The sequence below is a fragment of the Myotis brandtii genome, unplaced genomic scaffold (genome assembly GCF_000412655.1).
Source record: "Myotis brandtii unplaced genomic scaffold, ASM41265v1 scaffold144, whole genome shotgun sequence".
In the NCBI taxonomy this organism is placed as follows: Eukaryota; Metazoa; Chordata; class Mammalia; order Chiroptera; family Vespertilionidae; genus Myotis; species Myotis brandtii.
In genome coordinates this window covers 1,657,531-1,683,354 of record NW_005355159.1, presented here as the reverse complement: position 1 = coordinate 1,683,354, position 25,824 = coordinate 1,657,531, and the positions used below count along the sequence as shown (strand labels likewise).

Sequence of the window (25,824 nt, the reverse complement as noted above, 5' to 3'; positions counted from 1 at the left end):
CACCACCACTGAGAGCTGCCATAGAAGCAAACTATACAGCACGAACCTGCTGTAGTCGTGGGGCCTGCGGGCCTCACAACTCCTCCTCCTCCTCTACAACTCCTCCTGTGGGTGTTAGGGTGAAAATGCTGCTAACACCCACCACGCCTAGTATCCTTAGAGTGTGTGGACCCATTAGAGAACAGACAAAGAAGCCCATTTTGAGACTGGTCTCCTAGATCCAGCAAAGACATGAAAACAAGTTCACTGTCCATAGTATTACCAGGAAAGAGGCACAGGTGTAATCCGGGTAGTGCGTTTCCTACTTGATGTCTTACCATACTGAGGTCCAAAGGTCTGCCCAGGCCACACCCTCCTTGGTGACCCCAACTTTTACCCCTTGACATGTCAGTGAAGCTCTGTAAGACATCTTCTATTGGAGGAATTCAATATACTGCGAGATAATGACAACTGGCATTAGGAGGGGGGAACCATGCGGAGGGGACTAACTATAGGTCACCTCACAATGCAGAATAAATGTGGGGTGAGATCCATGTGCCAGAACAGAGCCCACCCTCTGCAGTTGCTGTGAGGCAGCAGATAAGCCATACCCTCTGGACCAGTCCCCCAAGTCAGAACTTGGGTGTCATCCTGGACTCTGCCCTCTTCCTCATCTCCCACATCTAATCAGGCACCCAATCAATCCTCAGATCAACCTCTGAAATAGGTCTTACATCTGTCCCCTTCTCAAATTAGTTTGACACTTGTCACATCTCACCTGATAAATGTATAACCTCCTGGCTGGGACTCCAGCCCCCAGTGTTTTGCCACCATTCTATCCATCCTCCTGGTCAGAGGGATCCTTCTGAACCACATACCTGCTTACCTCACCTCCTTGCTCACCTGGCCCCCGAGGGATAAAGTTCTATCTCCTTGGCTAGGCTCCCACGCCCTCATGTCTGCCTCCTTCTCTCCTCCTGACTTCTTCTCCAGCCATTCAGCACATTCACTCTTTGCCTTACTTCCCTGAATACTTTGTAGTATTCTAGGACCATGTACCCTGCTGGCCTCTCTTCCTGAGGAGGCCCTTCCCCTCTGATAATGCCTGTCCTTCAAAACGCAAGTCAAATACCACCTTCTCCAGGAAGCCCTCTCAAATTCCCCATTCTGACTTAGATGCCTCTCCTTTAGGCTCCCAGCCCCATGTACTTCCCTCTCTTGTAGCACTTAGAATTGTTGATCTTTCTTTTCTGCCTCCTGTACTAAGTTCCCTGAAAAAGAGGAACTAAGCCTAGACAGGGCCTCAGTTGATTCTGGATCTGTAGCAATATCCAGGCACCCAGCACAGTGCTTGAAACACAACAGGAGTTTCTGGATAGAAAAATGAGTGGGTCTCCTCCCCAGTAAACAGGTCTCTCTGATCATGGGTTAGAGATCTTCATGCTTTGGGTGTCTTACAGGCTCATCAGTCGTTGCAAAGGAGCTCAGTTTCTATAGGAACTGATCATCCTACTTTGACCACATTCTTGCTTTTTGAAGTCCTATGTGGTCACAGTGAACTTTCTCGACCTTGAAGAACGGTTACCACAAATGATCAGTGGCCCCTGGGAAGCAATGTGATGGCCACAGTACGGGGCGGGGTGGGGGCGGGAGGCTGGTGGTCTTGGGCTCCAAGATAGACAACCTCTGGTCAAGGGATGCTGAAGGCTGCGCTGTGCTGGGTCTGGAGCGCCAACCAACCTCAGCCGTCCCCTCTGAACGCTTCTAGACCTGCCTCCTCAGGAGTTAGCTCTTTCTTACTGAAAAGTTCAATCTTGTTAAATGTGTTTGGTTTCAAGTTTCCTGTCATTGGTCTACTTATTTAAAAATTACACCATCTGCTCCTGAAAGAGATAAGGTGCCTGTGGTCTGATTAAGCTTCTTGCAGTCGGCCTATGTGAAGAAATCCTAATCTGTTCAATGAACCTGGGGAGGTGAACACTTTCTTTCCCAGGAGCTGAGTTTTCAACGGTAAGATGAGGGAGGAGAGCCACGTGGGCACTGACCCCTCTTGGCAATGACATCGGGAGAGACTGGGCCCATTCTTCCTAAATTGGTTATTCTCCCTCACCTCCCTCCCCCCTCACTGACCTTGAGATCAAAGTGAGCAATTTTCTTGGCATGAAGGTAGTTCACTCCGTCCAGGATCTGCTTAATGAAGCTGGTGGCCTCCTCCTCACTCAGCGACTCCTTCTGGGCCAGAAAGTCAAAGAGCTCTCCTCCGGACACTCTGCAAGACACGGGCAGGAAGACCAGTCAGCCCTGTGCCCGGAGGCCAGGCCGATGGCTCCAGGTCCTGAACCTGACCCCTGAGCACCCTGCGTGGCAGAATACCTCGCCCATCTCTGGGGCTTCGTCCAGCCAGGGGCTGACTTGGCTTCTGTGTTGTGTTCTTCCCTTTGGCGCACAAGGGCAGGACCCATCCTGAGGGTGTCACCAGAAAGGTCTCTGCGAAGGCGCTAGGCCCAGGGCCCTGGTTACTCTGGGCGTCACCTCTCCCCCACATATGACTGAGGTGGCAGAGGACAGAAACAAGTGCTGTAGGTGGAGAAAGTAACATACGCCCTGCACTGACCTTGGGCAACTCACCTCCCCCTCCAGGCAGGCCTCAGTTTCCTCCCCTGCAAAATGAGCAGATGGAGCAAGATGGCTCCTAAAGCCCCTTTCTTTGATTTTATAACAGATGGCCTCGTCAAAGGTCCCTAATTTAAAAGTAAAGACCCAGTAATTATATTAATCTCTAAAAACTATAAAATACTTTTGTCCTCACACTCCACACTCTTGCACCTTATAGTTGATGTGACAGAAATGGAGACCCACAGAGCAAAAAGAATCTCCCCTGTGAGTACTAGTTTACAGCTTTATCTGAATTTAGGATAGCCAGGTAAAGCAGGAGGTTTTATGTGCTAAATCTGGCACCCCTTCTGGGCTTGTTGGTCCTCTGTCAGAGGCTGGGGTATCCAGCCTGCATGTGCTTCTCGGGGGCTGGGACAGAGCCAAGGGTCACCCCAGGAAAAGGTCTCAGGGAGGGACCTGGGACAGGTGGTCCAAGAACTCGATCACCGAGAGAATGCATTTAAAATTCAGATTCCCGTTGGCCGGTTAGCTCAGTTGGTAAGAGCGTGGTGCTAAAATTCAGATTCCCAGGTCCTGCTACAGACCCTACAGAATTATAGCCTCAAGCAGCAGAGCCTTGGAACTTGTATCTTTACAATAACAACATAACAGTAATAAACATTTATTGAATACTTACCCTGTGCATTATGTATACTGTACACACATTATCTCATTTAATCATCACAATACCCTATGAGGAAAGCACTATTTTTTTTCCTGTTTCACAGTTGAAGAAACAGGCTCCAAGCAAGCTTCACATGTGGCATGAATTAATCTATTGAGGTTTTGAAAATACAGAAATCTTTGCAACATACAGAAATCAATTTATATGGACAACTAAATCCTTCCCAGCCCTGGCCTCTGTCTGATGTTGTCTCCATGAACTAGCCTGTGACTGGGACTGGTTGCCCTAACTCTCTCAGCAATGTCTCTCAGACATGGAGGGTAATGAGAAGGTCTACATGCTCGGCTTGTTCTGATGAGCAAATTAGCCAGCGCACCAAACCAGGCTCTTGGCACCGTGACTGGCACATGACAGTGCTCCATCCATGGGGACTTCTGTTATGATGTCATTATTTGTGTTATATGTGGTTAGCACAGGGCCTGGACGGAGGAAGCAGAGAATAAGGACAGGTGTGACAGGAAACAGCACAAGCAAAGGCCCAGAGGTGAGGGTGAGCATGGAACATGTACATAGCACTAACTCCCTGTGCCCTGGCCGGCTTTGGAGGTGAGGTGCAGGCCTGCTGGAATGCTGCTTCTGCCACTTCCTAGCAAGTCTCTCTCCACCTCAGTCTTTTCCCATCTGCCAAATGGAGCCAAAAATATCTCCCTTAAGTAGATGGACCAATGTCAGAAGCGCATGTTCCTGCTGGGCTGTGAGCTTCTCAAGGGCAGGAGCCATGAGTGAGGTACTCATCTGTATGTCTAGTGTCTGCCACATAATAGATGCTGAGTAAATATTTAGAGAAGGAGAGAGGGGGCAGAAAAGAGAGAAGGGGGGAGGTGAGAGAGTGAAGAGAGGGTGAGATAAGATGGCACATGCAAGCATATTGTCTGCAAGAGCTGCAGTGCCCCTCTACTCAGAGTGAGCTGGGTGTGGCCTGAAGTGGCTGCCTGGGTGTGTGTGGGACACGGCGGGTGCACTATTTCCCCACGTGTCTCATGGGTGAGGTCATCCCTGCCCCACCCCCACCTGGGGCAGGTGCTGGAACTAGAGCACCCTTGCAGTTGCTGAAGCGTGTGGGACGAGGCTGGTGCACTACTTCCCCATGTGTCTCACAGGTGAGGTCATCCTCTGCCCCATCCCCACCTGGGGTAGGTGGGAAGAATCTTGTAAAATTGGACAAGTGCTATGAGAGCCTCAATAAATACCATGATCTCTGAGTAAATACTATGCTACATCATTGTCAGGGTGACGGTGGTGGAGGGCTTCATTTAGAGTTTATTTAGAGTTTGCCACCTCTGCCATGTGCTTCCTCAAGCATTCTTTCACATCCACTCTGACGTGTAGATGGAACTTCTGTTCTGATTTTTCAAATGAGAAAACTGATGTCCCCAAGAGAGCAGGTGACTGGCCCAAGGTCACACAGCCATTAAGTGACAGAACCACCATTTAGACACAGATCTTCTCAGCATCAGTCCACCGCGTTACAAAGCTGGAATTGCTGAGGCGAAAGGGACAGCTTGAAGCCACCCCAGGCCCTGGGAACGTGCTCTGAGATCCCTGCTCAGCAGCACCCACGCCCTCATCACACTGGGTATCACTGTCTATCTCCCCAGCTGGATTATCTTTGCTTCCGCAGCACCCTGTTCGAGAAAGACATTCAATAGAAGGTAGGTGAATAAAAGAACAAAGGAAATAAAAATTTTTTAAATATAAACATAACATAGAACAGTGGTTCTCAACCATCCTAATGCCTGACCCTTTGATACAGTTCCTCATTTTTGTGGTGACCCCCAATTTCATTGTTACAAATTGAACATAATTAAAGCATAGTGATTAATCACAAAAACAATATGTAATTATATATGTGTTTTCCGATGGTCTTAGGCGACCCCTGTGAAAGGGTCGTTCGACCCCCAAAGGGGTCTCGACCCACAGGTTGAGAACCACTGACATAGAATAATCTAGATTGTATAGAAGGGAAGCCTTGGCCTTTGTAAGAGACATGTCTAGAGCACTTTGAAAATTTTCAAAACCATAGTGCCCCCTCTGAAACACACAGGACCCGGCAGCCCTTGCTTTCTAATATCCAAGACCCTGCTGGGTCCTGTGAGGCAGTGACCTTGGGCACATCTTGCCATTCCTACCTTAGAGGGAATGCTGCATAAATGCAAAAGAATATCATGGTGATGTAACGATGTCTGGTCACCCAAAGTCCCCGATGTAAAGGCTATATGACAACTTCGGGGGACACCCGCCATTCTGTTTGAAGGTGTGATGTGGGCAAGAGACCAGGTGAGACCATGTCTCCTTTGAATGAAGAAGGGAACAGTCACAGTTGCCCTTAGAATCTCCCCCAGAGACTCAGAAAAGGGGAGACTGATGAGCATACCAGGCCTAGGTACCCATGTTGGGGTCACTCACATCAATGCTCAGGCAACTCGTCTCAAGATTCTGTTCATTTTCCCCCAACATAGTTTCTCCCAAGGGTTTCTCAGCCCCAAGCCCTCTCTCCTGGAGCCACTGCCCACCTCCTCCCAAGCTTCTCTCCGCTCACGTCCCAAACCCGTTTAGCTTAAAGATGAAAAGCAAAACCTAACAGCAGGGCCTCCTCTGCTCCCCTTCCATGGTCCCCACCATCAGGCCCCTTCCTGCGAATCGGACCTTGGCCTCCTTCCTCCCTGCAGGTTGGTCTCCCTGCTAGAAACTCTCTCAGGAACGTGCGTTCGAATGACCTGCAGGCAGGGATTGGAAGAATGCTGACCGATCCATCGGGGCCGAGGAAGCTGGGCTCAATCTGGGGAACTGGGACGCACTGTCTCCACCGTGGAGCCCTCTGCCAGTCCATTCTCTGGGATGCAACTGCCAGGGTCCCGCTTTCCACTAGCGTAGAGTCAAGGAGGCCTCAGAGAGGCCAGGGGCCTGGGACAGGAGACCAGCCCAACCCTCCCAGAGCAGACGTATGTTTTCCAGAGCAAGCTTCACATGCGACATGAGCTAATCTATTGAGATTTTGAATATATTCTATATAACATACAGAAATCAATTATACGGACAACTAAATCCTCCCCAGCCTGGCCTTCAACAGACCTGACCAGAGGTAGCTGCTGCTAAGGAGGTCATGCGTGAGGTAATAACAGCTGAAAGGGACCTAAATCAGGGCTGGGTACGTCCACCTAGTGCTGGACACCTTAGCAGAAATCAGGAGGAGGCCCACCCCAGACGATAGGTGCTGAGAGGGCAGTGGTATCAGTGTAAACCCAACCACAAACTTGCAAATTACAACTGAGCAGGTGGGCACTAATACCCATGCTTAATTATTGGGCAAATCCACTAACCTACCAGGCACAGTGAGGACCAGGAGGCCAAAGGCTCCTGCTCAGCCCAACAGGAGTCACCAAGTCCAAACACAAAAGCCCATGGAAAGCCCTTCTCTCCCAGGAGGTCCTTCCTCTCATTCCCTGGGCAGGCATGGTTTAGGCACAGTCTTGGCAACTCCTAGCCCCCCGTGCACAGACAGGCTCCCTGAGAGAGCAGTGAGACAGCTTGAAAGTAAGGAGGAGACAGAGAAACTAGGAACAGACAGAACTCAACAAACACAGCAGCTCAAGCAAGTCACAGGAGCAGCAGTGTGACAACGGATGATATGAATGGTGACAGCTCTCAAGAAGGCACATAACTGTTGGTTGATCATGAGACCTGCTGGGAGAAACAGGGGCATCCAAAGATCATCCCAGACCCCAACTCCTGGGGTGCTACCAACAAGGAGAAACAGACAATTTCCCCAGCAATTACAGAAATGCCACTTAAAATGACAACAAAGTGCCCTGGTAGGTGTTACTCAGTGGTTAGAGAGTCGGCCCACGGACCAAAGGGTTGAGGGTTCGATTCCCAGTCAAGGGCACGTACCTTGGTTGCAGGTTCAATCCTGGGCCCCATTTGGGGTGCAAGCAGGAGGCAACCAATCGATATGTCTCTCTCACATTGATGTATGTTTCTTCCCCCGCCCCCCCGGCTCCTTAACCTCCCTTCCATTCTCTCTAAAGATCAGTGGGAAAATATTTTCAGGTGAGGATTAACAACAACAAAAGAAATGACAACAAAGTATCATTTTCTAACTATACATGTCAATAATTAATGAACCCTGTTTTAAAATAAGTGATGCAGGGCTAGCAAGCCTGCAGGCAAATAGGAACACTGCTGTGTTGCAGGTGGTACTGGTTAACCACACCAATGTATGAAAGTGAGGATATCAGAAGCCCTAAAAATGTCAGCCTAGTCATCCCAGTCCTGAGGATTTATCTGAAAGAATGAATTCAAAACAAAAGGGGAAAATTATGGGAAGAAGATTGTTTTATGGAAGTAAAATTTGTAATGATTAAAAGCTGGAAAATAAAAACCAAATAACCAACAAGAGGGAAAGACAGGTATGTAAATTAATGAAACATGATATAGTCAGTTAAAAGGGAAAAAGCTATTTATGGAATTATGTGAATTGGGGGGGGAAGTAGAGCAGGAAAATCTATAAGGATGGTGACTGTATACAAATAGATAAAAAGAGAGGAACCACAAAAAAACACATAAATAGCTATGGTTGAGTGGTAGGATTATGAATGTAATTTCTTTTCAGTCGCTGTAAAGTTTTCCTGATAATAGACTTTTTAAAGGAGTGGCCTGGCCTTCCCAGTGAAGGTGGGCTTGTCACTCTCTGCTGGGAATCCGTGTGCCAACCGGTGACCCTTAGCCTTGGGGCATGTCACACCGTGGGCTGTCCCCATGGCTGGCCACACTGAGGGAACCCACCAGGCATGTCTGGGCCAGGCGGGTGCATACACCAACTAGTCCAACTGGCTGAGGGGTCCATGGGAGAAATAGAGAAGATGCTGGGAGTTAGAGAAGGGGGAACATGGGCAACACGTGCATTTAAACATTGAGATGATAATTTAAGAATCAAATGCAAGAGCATGCAAATGCCCATCTGCAACATAAATCTATATCCTGGCCAAGACAGAGCATAGTTCTCAAATTAGAATGATCTCCTATGCCAGTGGTCCACCCCTCCTGTAGGCAGGTTAAGGATGGCTGCTTGGTTTACAGATGAGATCTGAAGCTCAGGTGGATGAGGTGACTTTGCCCGAGGTCACAAAGTCAAGGACTGCTGAGGTGAGTGCCACCACTCCTCGGCTAACGGGCAGATGCATACATGCCTACGAGGCTCAGAACATTCTCAGCACAGTGTGCTGCTGCCTGACTGGGCACAGCCACTGTGACTTGTGCCACAGCCCAACTCAAACTCGCTTGTCTGCCAGAACCCCACATCCCCATTCCATGGAGACACCTCCAGGAGGGACAATCCCTGAGAACTTGGTGTCACCTATCCAAATTCCACCAAGATGGGCCAGCATAAGGCCATCTTACCTCGTGCTCACAGCTGTCTGCACAAGCAGTGTGGACTCAAGACCTGGTGCAACCTAACCCACATATGTAGCCTAGCAGGTAGCTTAGCATAAACTAACTTTTTGCTTAGAGTTTCTAACTTTGCCCTGATTAACCTGGAGCCTCACTTAGAACACCCTAGAGTTTATATGGTTTGTGTGATGCATATCTCGTAATTTGCTAAGTTTCACAGAAAGACCAAGACGTAATCAGCTAAAATTTCTTCCATAACGACTGCAATCCCCGACGTAGAGGGTCACCGGGACTGTTTTTCAGGAACAAGCCCAGGACATTTTGCAGAATCAGAGGGTGAACCAGCTGAAACCATGAGACCAGCTTGAAAGACCCTCCAGTGACCTCCTGCTGAACTTTCCTCATTACTTATATTCTCATTATAATACTAAAATCTCCAACCAGAGGCAGAGATTTCCCACCATTTTTGAATATGCGATGTATGTATAGCCAGTTTCCTAACTGTCGGTGCCCTGGAATGTCCCCACCCACACATTCAATGACAAAGCTCACCTTGATGTTTATGCATGATTTCCCCCAATAAAGTTGGATCAGATGCTTTGCTTGAGGAACACTGTTCTGGGAGCGCTCCCCGGCATGTTCCTTGTTTATAAGCCTGCGATAAAGTTCCTTTCCATAAAATCATCTGTGTTGTCCTCTGGCTGGCTACTATTGAAAGTTTGGACCTGGTTCGGTCCGGTAACCCCACCACTTCCTGGCTAACAGATCTGGTAAGTGACCTGACTGCAGTGTTCTTGTTGGTAAAATGGGGATAAGAAGAGTCTCTGTGTGATAGGGTTAGTCTGAGGAATAGATGAGGTAAGAGACGTGCCTGGCACAGTGAAGGTAAAGTAACCTCTCTGTGTTGGTAGGATACTTCCTTCATCACAGTCCCCGGGAGGACTAAACAGATGACAAGCATGAAACATGTGGCAAATGCTCTCTAAATAATAGTTATTATAACAATAAAGGCATCACAGCACAAATGCAGTAGATTTTTCCAGGAAAGGGCTGGAGAAGGGCTTTGCAGAGCCCAAAGGATGTCTGTTCTTCCCTTGGTCATAGAACAGACCCCTGCCTGACAATCTCCCCTGCTGGCCCCTCCGCTCCCCGCTCCATCCTCCCACCTGCCTGCCAGCCAGGAAATGACCCAGAGCCAGCCATTCCTTCCCTTTGGTCCCCAGGGCCCATGAAAGCCAGACCTAGACTGTCACCCTCTCTCCTGCTGCTTGGCCCCTGCTTTTCCCCAGGTTTAGAAGGAGGCTGGGGGTCACTGAGGGCAACCACCCACCACTGACTTTGCCTCCTCTGGGGCCTGTGGCTGGAGCTTCCGCCGCCCGGCCTGTCCCTGCTGCCCACCATGGGTCCCGGCAGCCCACTCACAGCTCCAGGATGAGCACCACGTCGGTGCGGTTCTCAAAGACGTCGTGCAGCGTGATGATGTTGGGATGCAGCACCTGCCTCTCCTCCGGACACTAGCTCCAGCATGAGCACCACGTCATGCAGTGTGAAGTGTGATGATGTTGGGATGCAGCACCTGCAGCAGGATGCTCACCTCCCGCTCGATGTCCTCCCGGCACACGCCCCGCCGGCTGGCCCGGCTCTGCCGCTTCTTGATGAACTTGGCTGCGTACTCCAGCCCGGTGCTCTTCTCCCGGCACTTCTTCACAATGGCAAACTGGCCGCTGTGGGGACAGACTCACATGACTAGGGTATCACTGTGGCCTTCAGGGACACTAATTCAGAGTCACTCTGCCAGCTCAGCACAAATCCTGCCACCAGCCAGCATCCCCACCTGGCCATCAACCAGTGGCTGAGACGGGACAGGTACTGGGCTTCCCTTCTATTCATATGAACCCTGAATGAATGTTAGCATTGTTGTTTCCAGTGTACAGATGTGAACACTGAGGCCCTGAAAGGTTATTGATTTGATCAGAATGACAAAGCCTTGCCCTGGCCGGTGTGGCTTTGTGGATAGAGCGTCGGTCCATCCACCAAAGGATCACGGGTTCGATTCCCAGTCAAGGGCCCTTACCTGGGTTTCAGGTTTGATTCCCAGCCCCTGTCGGGGCATGTGCAGGAGGCAACCAATCAATGTGTCTCTCTCACATCGATGTTTCTCTTTCTGTCTCTCTCTCTCTACCCCTCCTTCCCTCCTTTCCACTCTCTCTAAAATCAATGGAGAAAATATTCTCGGGTAAGGATTAACCAAAATAAAAAATTACACAGCCTCGTCATCCAAAGCCTCAGCTGGAACCCAAGTCTAGTTTCACCAGGTGAAATCCCAATGCCCAGAGGCCTATACTATGTAATGGAAAAGTTAGAAAGGAAAAACAAAAAGATTAGCATACCCTGGCCAGGTGGCTCAATTGGTTGGAGCATCGTCTGATGTACCAAAAAGATTGCAGGTTCAATTCCCACCACCTAGGTTGTGGGTTCAATCCCTGGTCAGGACATGTAGAGATTAGCATACCCTGGCCAGGTGGCTCAATTGGTTGGAGCATCGTCTGATGTACCAAAAAGATTGCAGGTTCAATTCCCACCACCTAGGTTGTGGTTCAATCCCTGGTCAGGCCATGTAGGGAAGGCAACTGGTTGATGTTTCTCTTTCACATTCATATTTCTCTCTCTCTTCCTTTCTTGCCCTCTAAAATCAGTAAAAACATATCCTTGGGAAGGATTTTTAAAAAGACTGGCATGGTCAAATGATGTTTCTCTTTCACATTGATATTTCTCTCTCTCTCTTTTCCTTTCTTGCTCTCTAAAATCAATAAAAACATATCCTTGGGAAGGAATTTTAAAAAGACCAGCATGGTCAAAATACTAATGGTAAGAATCATCCAGCTGAGTCTCCCGTATCTGGATACAAGCACAGATTCATCCATTGGGAATTGTGAGGTGAGTGACAAACACCCACCCCTATATTCGCATTTTTGCCCCTTTGCTCCCAACCTCCTCCCCACAACTAAAATCTCTATTACCTGACATGAGCCAAGCAGCTGGACAATAGGGGGGCCCAGCAAATATGAGGGTGATGCACTTAATGTAAAGACCAGGCCAGAGGCTCTGCAGGCTGGGTTGGTGGGGAGCCTGGTGGGGGTGGAGGCAGTCTAACACTGTGAATAACTAGAGGTGGGAGTTCATCATGGTGAGAGGGCTGATGGGACCACAGAGTTGTAGAATGTTTGGAAACTGAGGCACAGAAGTCAAGTCACTCTCCTGAGGTCATCACAGGGTTAATGGCAAAGCCAGGCCCCAGCAATGGGCACCTAGCCCACTGTCCACAATGCCTCTAAGATATAGGAGTCAGGGCTGGGCCTGGAAGCCTTCACTCTGTGGACCAAGACAGCAGCCATAACGTGGTGTCCATGCCAGAGCAGCAGGAGGCGCTGAGCCAGCTTCCCTGGGAAGGCCAGCAGCCTCTGCTTCACCATCTCAGTCCAGGCACCCAGTGGGGGCAGCTCTAAGTCCCTGGAGACTGCCCGGTGGCCACCCCTCCTAGGGGTCCTCCCACTCCCCCTCCACCATGGCCCCATGTTTTCTCGCCAGCCACAACACCCACTGCTTGAGACAGAGCTCAGAGAGTCTTAGGTTAAGCTTAATAAGGGGCCACCAGACTCCACACTTAGGATGTACTCTCTTAGTGGCTCTGGGGTAAGAGCTACACAATGAAACGCTCTGGAGATCTGCCTCAACCTCAGAAAACAGCACCACACCTGAACCATTCCTTTACTAGAATAATACTCAGTGAGGCAACCTTCAAAATAAACCTGTGACACACACACACACAGAGTAGTCAAGTAGAGCCAGCAAGGAATAAATATGCCAACATGCTGTAGAGATGTCACCAGACACACATCCTCATTCACTCAACGCTGGCTGAGCATCTGCTCTGTGCCAGGCTCTATGCCAGGCAGTAAAGGGCAGGGACCAAAGGCCCAGACAACAGGTACAGAGGGAGCTCTGGGGAGGGAGAGGGCCCCAGGGGGCCGGGGTGGGCAGGGAAGGCTTGGTGGAGCCAAATTGATATTACATTGTCCACTAATGTTAAAGTTTCAGCTATTTATGCCTCAATATGCTCTCAGCTGTCGAAACACCCGGCTGACGCAGGTGGAGTGGAGCCAGTCCTCCCAAAGCCGGAGTGAACACATTCAGCAAGATCTCTAACACAGCTGGTGACTTGGAACCACTTTGGGCCTTGGGGACATTGGGTCCTTTAGTGGGTGCCAGCAAACACTTGACGAAGCTCTCAGTCCAGGCGGCTGTGAGTCTCAGCGTGGATGCCACACTCTCTCCTCTCTCTCTGATACCTCAAGGGGCCTGGCATCAGCAGTCCTGGGGGCAGACAGCTCCCTCTTTCCAGTTGACTGATGAGAAACCAAAGCATAATGATTTTAAGCACTTTGTATACACTTACAGAACACAGAGGTGGAGGCACCAGGTTTTCATAAAGCGGAAATAACTATTTCAGGGAACCTTGACATAGCTTCCCCTATTCTTACAAGGGAAACAAAGCATTTTTCTATATTGCATGCCTGAAAAAATTCCTCCAGCTCTCATAAAGCAAATGAGTGTTTGCTTTCCCTGGTTGAGTTTTCTCTTTGTGCGAGCAGCTGTGGCAATAAGAGGTGCCTGGGGGTCAGGCCTAACGTGCAGGCATCTTCCTCCCGCCAAAAGGAGGTATTCTGAGAGTGGGTGACCATCGCGGAGTCAAAGGCCAGGCAACAGCACTCATTTCCCCCTCTTCTCGGGGGTGGGGTCCTCCACTCAACCTGCCCTGGGGAGCCTCAGGGGATCCAGGGACACTTGCTGGCTTTCCTCTCTTCTTGAGCTGTTCCTGGAAAGAATGGAGAATGTGCCCCACTAGGGCCAGCCCCCAGGCCATGAAGCTTTGGGCAGTGAGAGCAAACTTCAAGGTCAGACAGGTCTGGTTCTGTCACCTGTGGTCAGAGGCTACCTGCTCTGAGTGTCAGTTTCCTCATCTGTAGACTGGGAATTGTGAAGACTGGAAATGTCTGTAATGCTGGCCCATAGTCACTAATCAGTGGTAGCTATTATGACTCTGAGTTTGTGGCTCAGGTGAAGGCTGAGCAAGAGGCAATTAGACACAGAAGTCACTGATTGAAATGGTCTGCAATGTATGGCCAGGGAATCAGTGTAATTTTAAAAGCCCCCCTGATGATCCCAGTGCACGGCCAGCTGTGGGAATATCTCTGTTCTAAGCTAGTAGCCAATTCTTTTCATCCTTAGAGCAGTGGTTCTCAATGCTGGCTGCACGTTGGAGGCTTGTGGGGAATTTACAACTACTGGTGCCTGGGTCCCATCTCCAGAGATTCTGATCTCCTGGGCCTGGGCTGCAGCCTGGGAATCCGGATGCAGCATGTCCTTGAGTAATGTCGTTTCATTACAACAAACGATGAGATGCTACTGAAATGTAACTCTTGTTTATATCGATCGGCCTATGGCAAAATTGGCTGCTTTATATGTTGTTTAGCTTAAAGTTGCAGAACCTGTCGATGACGTTAAGTGAGGATTTACTGTACTTAAAAGCTGCCCGGTGACTGATGTGCAGCCAGGGCCGAGAAGCACTGACTTACAAACAGCTCTCTGATTATCTCCACTTTCCAGAAGACACTATGCAGCTGTTACTCATATTATTCCTTGTCCTTTTCCTTACCCTCTCCCCGAGTTCTCTGATCTGACAAGGGAGGGAGGGAGAAAGAGAAGCAGGCGGGGACTGTTGTCTTTCCCACCAACACAGTTTTTGCTGGAGGGGTCCGCAATCTAACTGCCCCAATACTTACTGGCAAATCAAGACCGAGAATTACCCTGGGCTTTGGGGGATAACAGGAGTGGAAGTTTGCATGCAGGCATGCCCTGCTCACTGTACCCAGAGGAGACACATGAAGGCCAGACCTGAGGGTGCTCTATCATGTCCATCAGCACCTGCAGACTCACGGGCAGGTGAAAACAGTGACAGGGATGGGCCCTTGCCTGCCCATCGGAAAGGCTCCAAAGCCAGAAGTTCAGCCCCCTCCCCCCGGGCCCCCCCACCCTCCAGTGCAGAGGTCATCCAGTGAGGTTATGGGGCAAAGGTGAGAGTGAGGACCCCTCTAAGGTTAGGACAGTCACCCAGGGCATCATCCAGAGAAGGAACAGATGGGAGCCATTCAATCGTTAGTGGATATTATTGCCAACACTGATTCAAAAATTAAGAGAATGCTGAAACATTGATACACATATGCAAAACATGCCTATCCCCAGCCCCCCAATTACCTAACCTACGGTCTGATGCATCAAAGGGCAGGTTGTCAGGAGGCCCGATTCCTGGTCCTGACCTGCCATCAAAGCTTCGTGGGCTTGGACAAGGAACTGCCTTCTCAGGTCGTATTTCTCCACCTGCCACCTGAGGTCTCACCTGAGAAAGCTTCCTCTTAGAAAGCGCCAAAGAGCCTGAGACAACTCTGAACAGAAATGAGAGCTTTCCCTTCACTTGCCAAATTCCTATCTCTGAGCAGGTGTCCTAGTCAAAGGCCTACCACTAACTGGTCACGACCCTGGGCAGCCTCTTCAACTCCGGGGGCCTCAGTTTCCGCCCTTGTCAGAGGGGGATGAGAAAACCTTGCCTGCACACCTCTCAGGGTTGGTGGGAAATCACGAGATAATGCTGGAGAAAGGACTTGCAGGAGGTGTGGGTGGGCGGAACTCTGCACTGAGGCTGGCTTGCAGAAGTCACGTAGGAGGGCAGTAAATCCGCAAGTCACAGAAACTACCTTCCCGGCTGCTGCCAGTGTGCTCTCCTGCAATTATGTCTCGAACACACCCCTCTTCCCAGGCGGAGGGCTTAGCTCCTCACTCACTTCACACCCTGGGAGGACAGAGCAGGCTGCATAGAGAATGAGACAGTTGGGCCTCATTCCAGAACTCAGCAGGACCCAGGGTGGCACCCCCTGAGGGTCTCCTGTTATCTGCCCTGAAACCAGATGATAAGGAGCAAACTTCCAACAGCTCCTCAGCACCAAAAATGATGTTGTCTCCAACAGCAGCTCCTAAGCTTCATGGAAGAGCCTAGTTCAATTGCCCCCAAATTCTTCACTACCAAAGGGAAATAACCCCGACATGACCCAAATCTCACCACATTTGGATTTTGTATAGCCATGTGGACATTACAACACTTACACCCAGCTCTTCTTTTTGTAAGCTGTGGACGAAAGGGGCCATACGCTAACCTGACAAGCTCAGGGAAGGCCTGCATGGCAGTCTTGCGAACTCAAAGACCCAAAGTAACCACAAAGGGTGGTCTGAAATTAAACTTTAACTAAAAGCATTTATGGTGGTAGTCACCTCCTAGGCCCGCATCTTCCCTGACAAGGTCATTCTTTACCTTAACTGAGCTTAGTGTCATTTTGCATCTACCATAACATATCATTGAAATGTCTGGGTAACTTGTAACTTCCCTTTTTTCTGAACCCCTCAGGGCACAACCAAATGCCCTGGGTGCCAGGACAGATACCACAAATTCCTTCATTGTTATTGTTATCATGTTAATTGTTGACTGTTAACTATCCTGCACCCACCTAAGTAAAAGAAGTATGTCTATCATTTTACTCTTTATCCAATCCCAGAGGTTTCTCCACTTTGCTTTCTCCCGCCTCTCTAATCTATCACCGATGGATTTCATGTAACCCACTGTTTCCTCCTTTCCTCTCTAATCTATCACCGATGGATTTCATGTAACCCACCCATGTCTCCTCCTTTCATTGCATTGTATAAAAATAGATGAAAAATTGCCATTCCCTGGAGCATTATCCCAGTCCATTGATATTCTGCTTCCCGGCAATTGTCAACAGTTTGGCTCAAATAAACTCACAAAAATTTTTTACAGGTTCGAATGTTTTTACATTAACAAAGCTAATTTTATATTTTTCTATTACTATTTACAGGTAGTTCCATTTTACAGATCAGAAAACTAAGGTTCAGGGAGGTGAAGTGAGTTGTTAGTTTGGCCAGGTAGCAGGCCTAGATAGCACGGCTAAGGCCTAAACCTGTTGAGGTAACTAACAGCAGTGGTGTGCCAAGCAATGAGGAGAGGGGCCCACCCCAGAAGGGAGGAGCATTTTTGTCACTAACACTGTTTAATTTGCCAGTGCATGGTGAGAACAAAAACAGATTGACCTTTATTCAATTTTATCTTTTAGTTTTAAATTCTCAAAAGACAATGCACCCCCATGGCCTGCAGCGAGCAGACCACTCCTACTGCCCACTGGCCCCCACCTTCCATGGGAAACCACAACCGAGCAGATGTGTTCTGGCAGCCCCCCAGCGGTTGGCTGCTACAGGTGTTTTGCAAGGTCTATGAATAGGGTGGGCCTAACTCATTCCCTTTCTTGGTCAACTCTTAAATGCCCACGACTTTAGTAACTTGCTCCAAAGTCACCATTTATTGAGGTGGAGATGAGGCAAAGCTGCACAGAATGCAAACCCAGGGATGAGATGCCACATGAGGGGAGAGGTATCATCACATGGGAAGTCTTCCAAGGCAGAAGGATGTGGAGACCAGGTTCCTCCTGCTGCTTCCCCCAGCGGTCACAGCAGTTCCCCTTCCCACCCTGGAGAACAATGAGCAGATTCCTCTGGAATTACCCTGCAAGTCTTCAAGGCCACAGCCAGGATAATGCTTAGAAGCTTCCAGCCAAGGTCATCCCAGGTGCAGCTCAACAGTTGGGGGCTGAGACATGTAGCTAACATGTTTCAAAGTCATAGGCAGGAGCAGCCTGAATCTATAGTCAGCAGGAACCAGATCAGCCTGATCCCAGAGGACCCACACCCTGATCCTACAGCAACAGCCTGTCGGGGGATGGTGTCACCGAGCCCTCTCCTTACCTCTCTGCCTGGCCAGGCTTGACTGTGGCTGCCCCTCCCTCCCCCCGCTCCCCTTTCTAACATATCCAACCTCTAGCTAGGCCACTTCCAGTTCCCATGAACAAGATCCTTCCCCCCACTGCCTTAGTAAACAACCTGTTTCTGATCTCCTATATCCAAGTCCAGGATTTAGAGTCAAAAGATCCAAGTTCTATTTCCAGCTCTACTACTTTTAGCAAATCACATAACTCTGAGCCTCAGTTCCCTTGTGTGAGGTAACACAGACATAAGAATATCCCAGTCTCACCAGGTTGTAATGAGAATGACATGAGACAGGTATGTGAACGCATTATGCAAACTATCATTTCTCCATGAATGTGAATTATTCTTTCTCTCCATCCACTGGATCGCCACATCTGAATCCTGGTCTCCATTTTCCAATCCCAGTGTCTCCCTGAACCTCACTCAGCCTCAATGAAGCCCCTCCTCAGATCCCAGCTTAAAAATAGGTAGTGCTGGGGTAGACTGTGGCAGCTGGAAAGCAGCGTCCCCAGGTGGTGCCAGGATCCAGGAAAGCAGAAAACACTTCAGGACACAGTTATCCGAGGTCAGAGCAAACAAGGGACTAGATATCCAGGAAGAAGCCAAAATAGGGTAAAGAAATATAAAGTTACCCAAAGTCAGAGAAGGATGTGGGTCAGGATCCCAGGCCAGAGAAATGAGGGTAAGGAGCAACATTTATGAAAAGCCATGTGGGCAGCACCTCAGGAACTAGGTAGACAAGCAAAGAGTGAGAGGCCCAAGGAGCAGCAGCCAGGCCAGCATCCTGTGGTAGAGACCCTGGAGCAGACAGCAACATCAGCATAAGGCCCGCAAACACAAGAGCACCCAGAGCCGTTCAAATGGCCTCTTCTCCCAGCTAGTGACTAGAACCCACTGTCTAATGAACCCGTTTCTCCTCTGACCATGTTGTCAATGCCTCTCCAGTCCCCTGACAATGCTTTTTAAATTTATTTGAGGTGTGGAACCTTCTCTCCAATAAATCTTGCACAGAAGCCCAATATGTAAACCAGATGAAAAGCGGTGCTTCTTTTTGGGGAGAGGCACTCAGAACCCACCCCAATGATGTGTAAAGGGACTTCATGGAACCCCATGAGCCCCAGAGAACACAATTTGAGAAGTACGCTCTATAGCATGAAAGGATGCTCTTTGATGATACCAAAACAGTTTCAAGCTGTAAATGAAGAAAAAACGAGAAACAAAAACCACTGGTGCTTCTCAAAATTATTATCTAGTCTTTGAAGAAGTCACTCTGGCCAAGCCAAGCTCAGGGTAAACAGAAAAGAATACAGTTAGGATAAGCATCAGGAACCAGAAGTCTCCAGGGAGCTGAACCCTGGCCTAGAAATGGCCCCTGTCCACAAAGTCACAGGTGTCTGCCTGCGCAGGCCCATAGCAGCTGCTTTCACAGGTTAGCTCAGTTAATTCCCTAGTTCTGCAGACTAACTTCCTTCCTCTGACCTTTTTTTTAAGCCAGAAAAATTTCCTAAGGCACAAAACAGAAGGAATCGTTGAACACAGCCAAGTTGGGCTGAGGTATGATTACTTTTTGGAATCTATTTTTAAGCATAAGCACATTTTGATGCTGTTGTCAAATGAACATGAGCTCACAAGTCCAATCCCTGAAATAAACTAGACTCCATACACAAAAGTGTTCACTAAAAATGCAGCTCAGAGTTCTCTGGTCTTTCCCGTAGTCTAGAGTCTAGCTGACATGATGTAGGTTACTGTAGAAGTGTTGGGCTTAGAGCAGCAGTTCTCAACCTGTGGGTCGAGACCCCTTTGGCGGTCGAATGACCCTTTCACAGGGGCCACCTAAGACCATCCTGCATATCAGATATTTACATTACGATTCATAACAGTATCAACATTACAGTTATGAAGTAGCAATGAAAATAATTTTATGGTTGGGTCACAACACGAGGAACTGTATTTAAAGGGCCAGAAGGTTGAAAACCACTGGCTTAGAGGGTACCATCCATCCCACCCCCCACCCACCTAACTGTCCATTCATCAATCCATTCACTCACTAACGTATCCCCCACCTTCATTTATAAATCAGTGTCCTAAGTGCTAAACACAGGACCCACCCCACAACTTGAAGGGCTTACAGTCAACTGGGGAGATTGGACAAACACTAATGGAAAAAGAAATATGTTCTGGATGTGAAGAAATATCTGCCTCGGGGTCAAGTGAGTGGGCAAACAGTAAGCGCTGCAGCAGTTCAGGGGAGGGAAGGACAAGTACTACTGAGGGGGGTCATGGGAAGCCTTATGGGATTTGAACCAGGCCTGGAAGAAAAGCTGGATTCCAACAGGCAAAGGGAAACTGCCTGCTATAGCTGGAGAGGCAGGGGGGTGATACACAAATGCTCTATTCTGTGGAGGCCCCAAGTCACCACCTCTCCACCTCACTTCCTCCTGGTCAAGTAGCCACTTTCTCAAGGAAATATCTCAGGAAGCTGAACTTGCCCTTCCCCCACCTCGCTGTGTGGTGGAGGGAGGGATAGAGCAATGGGTCAAGTAGTCAGTAATGCTCAGTTGGGTCAGACAGCCTTCTCATCACCCCAGTCGTGAAGCCAACTGGCCTTCGCAGCCTGGGCCAAGCCCAGGAGGCTGGACCTACAGTTGATACCTGAAACATGAACTCACGCTGCAAAGCACGAAAGGGACTGCTAAGAGAAGACAGGAAAACCCAGGATGGCTGAGGTCCTGCTATCACTGTGGGGGTACAGGGTCATCCCTCATAAAATGGGGAAGTACCGCCCCTCCAGTGTGGAGTTCTCCTGTACCAGCCTGTCTCCTGTGAGCTTTGCACCTCCCTTTGGCCCACATCCCCCTGGGATCCTTTCCACAGTCACATAAAGTGACCATGGGTTCCCAAGGGTAACCTGACCTCATTCAAAGTAACTCGTTCACATTTTAACAGCATCCTTGACCAAGAGGGACTTTAATGGTGGCAAGTTTAGGCACACACTAGGCAAGAGAAGGAACTACTTGGAAATAAAAAGGAAGGTCTTTCCACTTTCCTAAAATTCACATTAAATAGACGGGACGGACTATGTGTGTCTGTGTTTGTGAATGTGGGTGTGTGTACAAATCATAAACTACTATTTCTTCTCGTCAATTCTCTTCTGCACACCTGGATATTAATGTCCAAGAGATTCTTGTAACAACTTCTTCATTGATATACTCAACTCTCCGTCCTAAGGTGGATGCTCTCTGTTTCTCAGCATTTCTGTGAATTTTTTTACCCCAAGTTGGTTTCCTTGTCATTACTTGACAATGCCACAGATCACCTCTCTTAAACACTGAGGGTTGTGAATGGGGAAGACCATGCACTGTGGGTACAGCACAGGGATAGGTGCCCTGGATCCATCACCTACGTCCAAGTCCATTTCTTTCTTGGGACCTCAGTATCCACATCAGAAAAAATGAAGAGTGGGACCAAGAAGCTTCTTTCAGGTCCCCACCCCCATCCCAGCTCACCCTCTTAGGAATCTCTGATGCAGGTCAGTATGTCACATGGATCTATCAATGTGAGACATAGAGAGTGATTTCTGGGCTTCTCGCTGTACAGAGCCCAGCCATGGGTTCATGCTACTGAGATTTATCAGTCACATGTTAACGAACTAAATTTCCAAAGAGAGAGGGGGATCGGGGCTTTGGGCAAGGAAAGCAGATCTCAGGTACTCTCAAGATGCCCCTGTACCATCTTCACATCCAGCAAAATGCTGAAAATACCAATGCCAAAGGTATTTCTATAAAAAGTGACCCGGGTACTCACCTTAGCCCTTAACCCCCAACCAGCCCCTAAGGGCCTGGAGAGTAAGTACTGTCCTAGTCATCTTTATACCTCTCACAGGGCCTGCTCAGCACTGAGCAGTAAGCAGAGATTCAGCCAGTGTTTGTAGAAATAAAGATCTAAACCAAGCATGTCAAACTCGCGGCCTGTAGGCTGCATGTGGCCCACAACGAATATTTTTGCAGCCTAGCCAATATGATGGTATGTAAGAAACGTTTTAATAAAAAATTTGTAACTTAATTTTTACAATATCCTGTTATACATAATTATTAATAACGAACTACAACATTCGCTAATAACTGATTACTATAACCGTGTTGCATTCATTTCCCTTACGCGCCTTATGCACAGGCGCACCATTTCTCTCCACTAATACTAGCAGCGATATTTTAGCAGCCGATGGCCACGTCATTAGTCTTGGACTGACTTGTTTGGTGTGCGCAACAGGAACTATTTTGCTTTCGGAGAACAAGAAAAATAGGTTTATTTGCGTTACGTTTATTAATTTGTGCAGTTATTCAGTGTCTGGTAAGTTAATGTTCAAGAAAAGATATTCATTTTTAAAAAAATGTTCTATTATTTTAGGTTAACGATTACTCATTTATTTCAGCCCTTTGTATTCAGCATGTCTCTGTCGAAATAAACCGTTTCTATCTTCAGCATGTCTCTGTCGAAATAAACCTACGTTTCTATCAAAGCTTTTGTTTTTTGCGGCCCACATAAACTTAAACCTTGTTTATTTGGCCCGTGTTAGCCTTTGAGTTTGACATGCTTGCTCTAACCTGAGGCAGAAGTGTGTTGAAGGACTGTCACCCACAGCCAGACCTCAGGGCAGCAGAAGAACCTCCCTGGCAGACTTGCTTTAAAAACAACACGTTCTTGATATTTTTTTTATTTCAAAAGGAGCATGTACATTATTTAAAAGAATAAAAGAAAGACGACAGAAAAGCACAAAGAGGAAGCTTCCTAGGACAACCATTGTTATCATTTTGGGGTCTGCTCTCTTGGACTTTTTTCAGTTTGCTCATTTTTAATGTAATTGGTATGGTGCCATATATACCATTTTGGAAACTGCCTTTTTAAATTCTCTACTTAATGTACTTCCCACATAATTAAAATTTATTTGATGATCTAATTTTAAATAATACCCCACATACAGATAAGCCATGGTTTTTAAAGCAAATTCTTGATTGTGGACATTTCTATTACTTCTATTTTTAATACAATCCTATATAATAAAGAGGTAATATGCAAATTGACCATCACTCCAACACATAAGATGGCCGTCCCCATGTGGTCAAAGATGGCCGGCAGGGGAGGGCAGTTGTGGGCGATCAGGCCTGCAGGGGAGGGAAGTTAGGGGTGACTGGGCCAGCAGGGGAGGATAGTTAGGGGTGACCAGCCCGGCAGGGGAGCAGTTAGGCGTGGATCAGGCTGGCAGGCAGAAGTGGTTAGGGGCAATCAGGCAGGCAGGCAGGCGAGCTTTGTTAATTTTTCTATTAGGGTATTTGCCTTTTTCTTATTGTTCATAAAAACTCTTTACATATATGTGATATTAACCTTTGTCATACATGTTACAAATATTTGCCCTGATAGTATTGTAAAGGAGCTTTAGGTCTTCTCAGCATCAAACAGTGTTAGCCAGTTTTTTTTACTTTACGTCTCTCTCCTCCTACCTGCCACTTTAACCACCTGACTACTGTGCCCTAGGATCACACTGAAGAGCAAAGCCTTGTGGCTTGGTGATGGGTCACCAAGGCACTCAGTCCCAGGTTATACCTTCAAACTTACTGCACAGGCCCCAGGGGAATTACCACTACCCCTTCCCCCACACTGATCCCTTCCTCAAGTCGCCCCACTCTTCCTCCTGACAATGTCCCTTCTACTGGCTGAGTGCAGGAAGGAAAGGCATCTGAGGGTGAGCAGGTCCTGCTGCAGAGTGGGCCTGGTGCCCCCAGGGTGGGCCGTAGTTACAGGGGGGCGGGGGTAGTGAGGGGGGCTGGCCTGCACAACTGATCCCTTTAGGGATAAAAGCATCTCCCTGCCCCCCAATTATCCATTATGTTGTTAAGTGTCCTTTGTAACAGGCACAGGTAATGGCTTTCTCTCAGAAATTAGTACCGTGATGATGTCTATCTACCCTGAACAAATATTCTTCCTCATTTCAGATAATGAAAATGACAACCTTGTTTCCCTTTTGCTCTTGGTAGTCAATGGCAACAACTATACTGGCCTAGCTCTTAGGTGTATTTCCTTCCTCCTTCCTTCACTCTAGTCACTAGAGTGGCTCTCAAACTTGGTGGTATAACAGAATCATCAGGGGAGCTTGTTTAACCCTTTGTACAACATAAGCGAGTATAGACGCAAGGATGGTTTCCGTTTTGGATCGTGGCAGTTAACTGGTTAAAATGCAGGTATCCAGGCCTTACCACAGATTTGAGAAATCCTAATCTTTTGGAGGGTATGTGGCTTTTGATCTTCTACCTTTATTTTCAAATTATCTGTGTCTCTTATTGTATGCTGCCTCAAATCCTCAACAAACAGGAAAAACTAACTCTAAGTGGTTCTGTGTTGCTATCACTGCAGCACAAAGAAAGTGAGCTGCAGAGCAGGCCTGCAAAGACTAAACTTGACCCATTTCACAGCCAGGGAAAAGGAGGCCCCAAATCGTTAAAGGTGTTGTCCAAGGCAGGACCATCCAAACACCCATTTACAGTCCATCCCAATGGCCAAGTTGATTGATTGCAGAGCAGAAGGCTTTGCCCGTAAGAATAAAATGGTGCTGCCCCTTCCCCCTTCTGCCTCCAGGCTCACAGGTGGCCCATTCTCTCACCCCTACCCTGAAAGGGACTTGACTTCAGATCCACACCCAGCCTCCCTGTGCCCACAGCCTAGAGTTTGGGGGTGGGGGGGTGGGGGTGAGGGAATAAGTCCAAGTCCTCTTAGAAGCAGATTTCCTTCCCACCCTCCTCCCACCCAGCCCCGTCTCCCCAGCAGAAGCCAGAGCCTTGTTGAGCAAGCGGCTCCGAGTTGCAGCTGTGCCACCGCTCTGTCATCACCAGCCCCAATTAGCAGCGACCAAGCACCCTCAGGGCTGCCACTCCTTCCTGGTTCCTCTAACTCTGTTCTAAGCCATTACAGGATTTGGCGCTGCCTACCCTGTCTCCTTCCAGCCTTACTGTGGGGACACGGGAAAGGTATGTGTCACATCCAACATGACTTATTTTTCCTCCGTCCACCCACACTGATCTAGAATGGACCTCTGCTTCGAACATGGCCTCGTCCCTGTAGAAGCCCACACAGCAGGTCTCCCTTGCTAGCTGCCTCAAGGTGGCCTTGTCCTCGCCCACGTGGTTCACGTTGGAATCACGGGGGCAGAGGTTAACAACAGTGCCCTGGGTGCGCAGGGGGCTCCGATCTGGGCAGGACCCCGGGATAACCCCGCCCAGCTCTGTGCCTAAGCTGGTTCTAGGGCTTTGGGTGAGTCTCCCTTTTCTGTGCCTCTGTTTCTTCATCGGTGAGATGGTATGACAGCCACCTCAGAGGTCGTGATGAGGATTAAAGGCATTGACACATGTATGTGCCCAGAGCAGCCTCTGGCACATGATCAACACCAATAAATATCATTTCCATTTTAGCGCTCTGGGCTTCAGTGTCCCCACCTGTGAAATGAAAATAATACACTCAACTCACAGGACTGTGGAGAAACTTTAGTTACAGAAATGTGAGAACACGTTGCTCATAAATCCTTGGTGCCCGGGATGTGGTGAAGGGGGAATACTGGACACTGAATGTCATGGATCAGAGCACATGTTCTCGCCCAGGGGTGCAGGCTGCCCTTTCCTGCCCCGCAGTAACCCAGAAAATCGCCTCCGCCGTCAGAGAAACAGGCCCACAGAGCAGCCACTGGCCCCCACACATTCCTGCCTTATCTGGAGGGCTGGCAGGTCCCAGCTTTCCTTCCAGAGCAGAGTGAGAAGCTGGCTGTGTCTCACACATCAGGGCCCAGGACAGCCAGGGGACAGACTGTCTCCTTGGGCCTCTTGCCACCACCCCGTTTCCTCCGGTTCAGGGACTCTGCAGGGTCCTAGACAAAGGCTGGGTCTGGCTGGCAAGGCTTAGATACACACAGAGAAGGGTTCCCAGATACTAGTAAACAGAGATCTCTGCCTGGGTCCCTGGGTCTCTGCTGGGTGGGCCACCTTCAGAGCAGACCCAGGGGAATTGCCAGGGACTCAGCCAGAAGCAGCGGAGATTGCCAGGACCGCTACAACAAACAGGTGCTCTCTGTGTGCACAACTCAACGTCTATCACGGCTCTTACCGCCCTGGACTATTCTGACTATCTAC

General features: G+C 48.7%; 1 protein-coding gene across 6 annotated transcripts in view; it reads right to left on the bottom strand.

Annotated features, from left to right (window-relative positions):
* The window catches only part of DAPK2 (death-associated protein kinase 2), a 109,917-nt gene that overhangs the window by 39,066 nt on the left and 45,027 nt on the right, over window positions 1-25,824 (bottom strand). For 5 of the 6 annotated variants that reach the window (XM_014535478.1, XM_014535481.1, XM_005861074.2 and 2 more), the window contains 3 exons: window positions 10,287-10,434; window positions 10,133-10,206; window positions 2,110-2,248 (listed from right to left, as the gene is read on the bottom strand). In XM_014535478.1, coding sequence (XP_014390964.1) covers window positions 2,110-2,248; window positions 10,133-10,206; window positions 10,287-10,434 — 361 coding nt within the window. Of the gene's footprint in view, window positions 1-2,109; window positions 2,249-10,132; window positions 10,207-10,286; window positions 10,435-25,824 lie in introns of those variants that run through there. The other variant, XM_014535482.1, reaches the window with a different exon arrangement.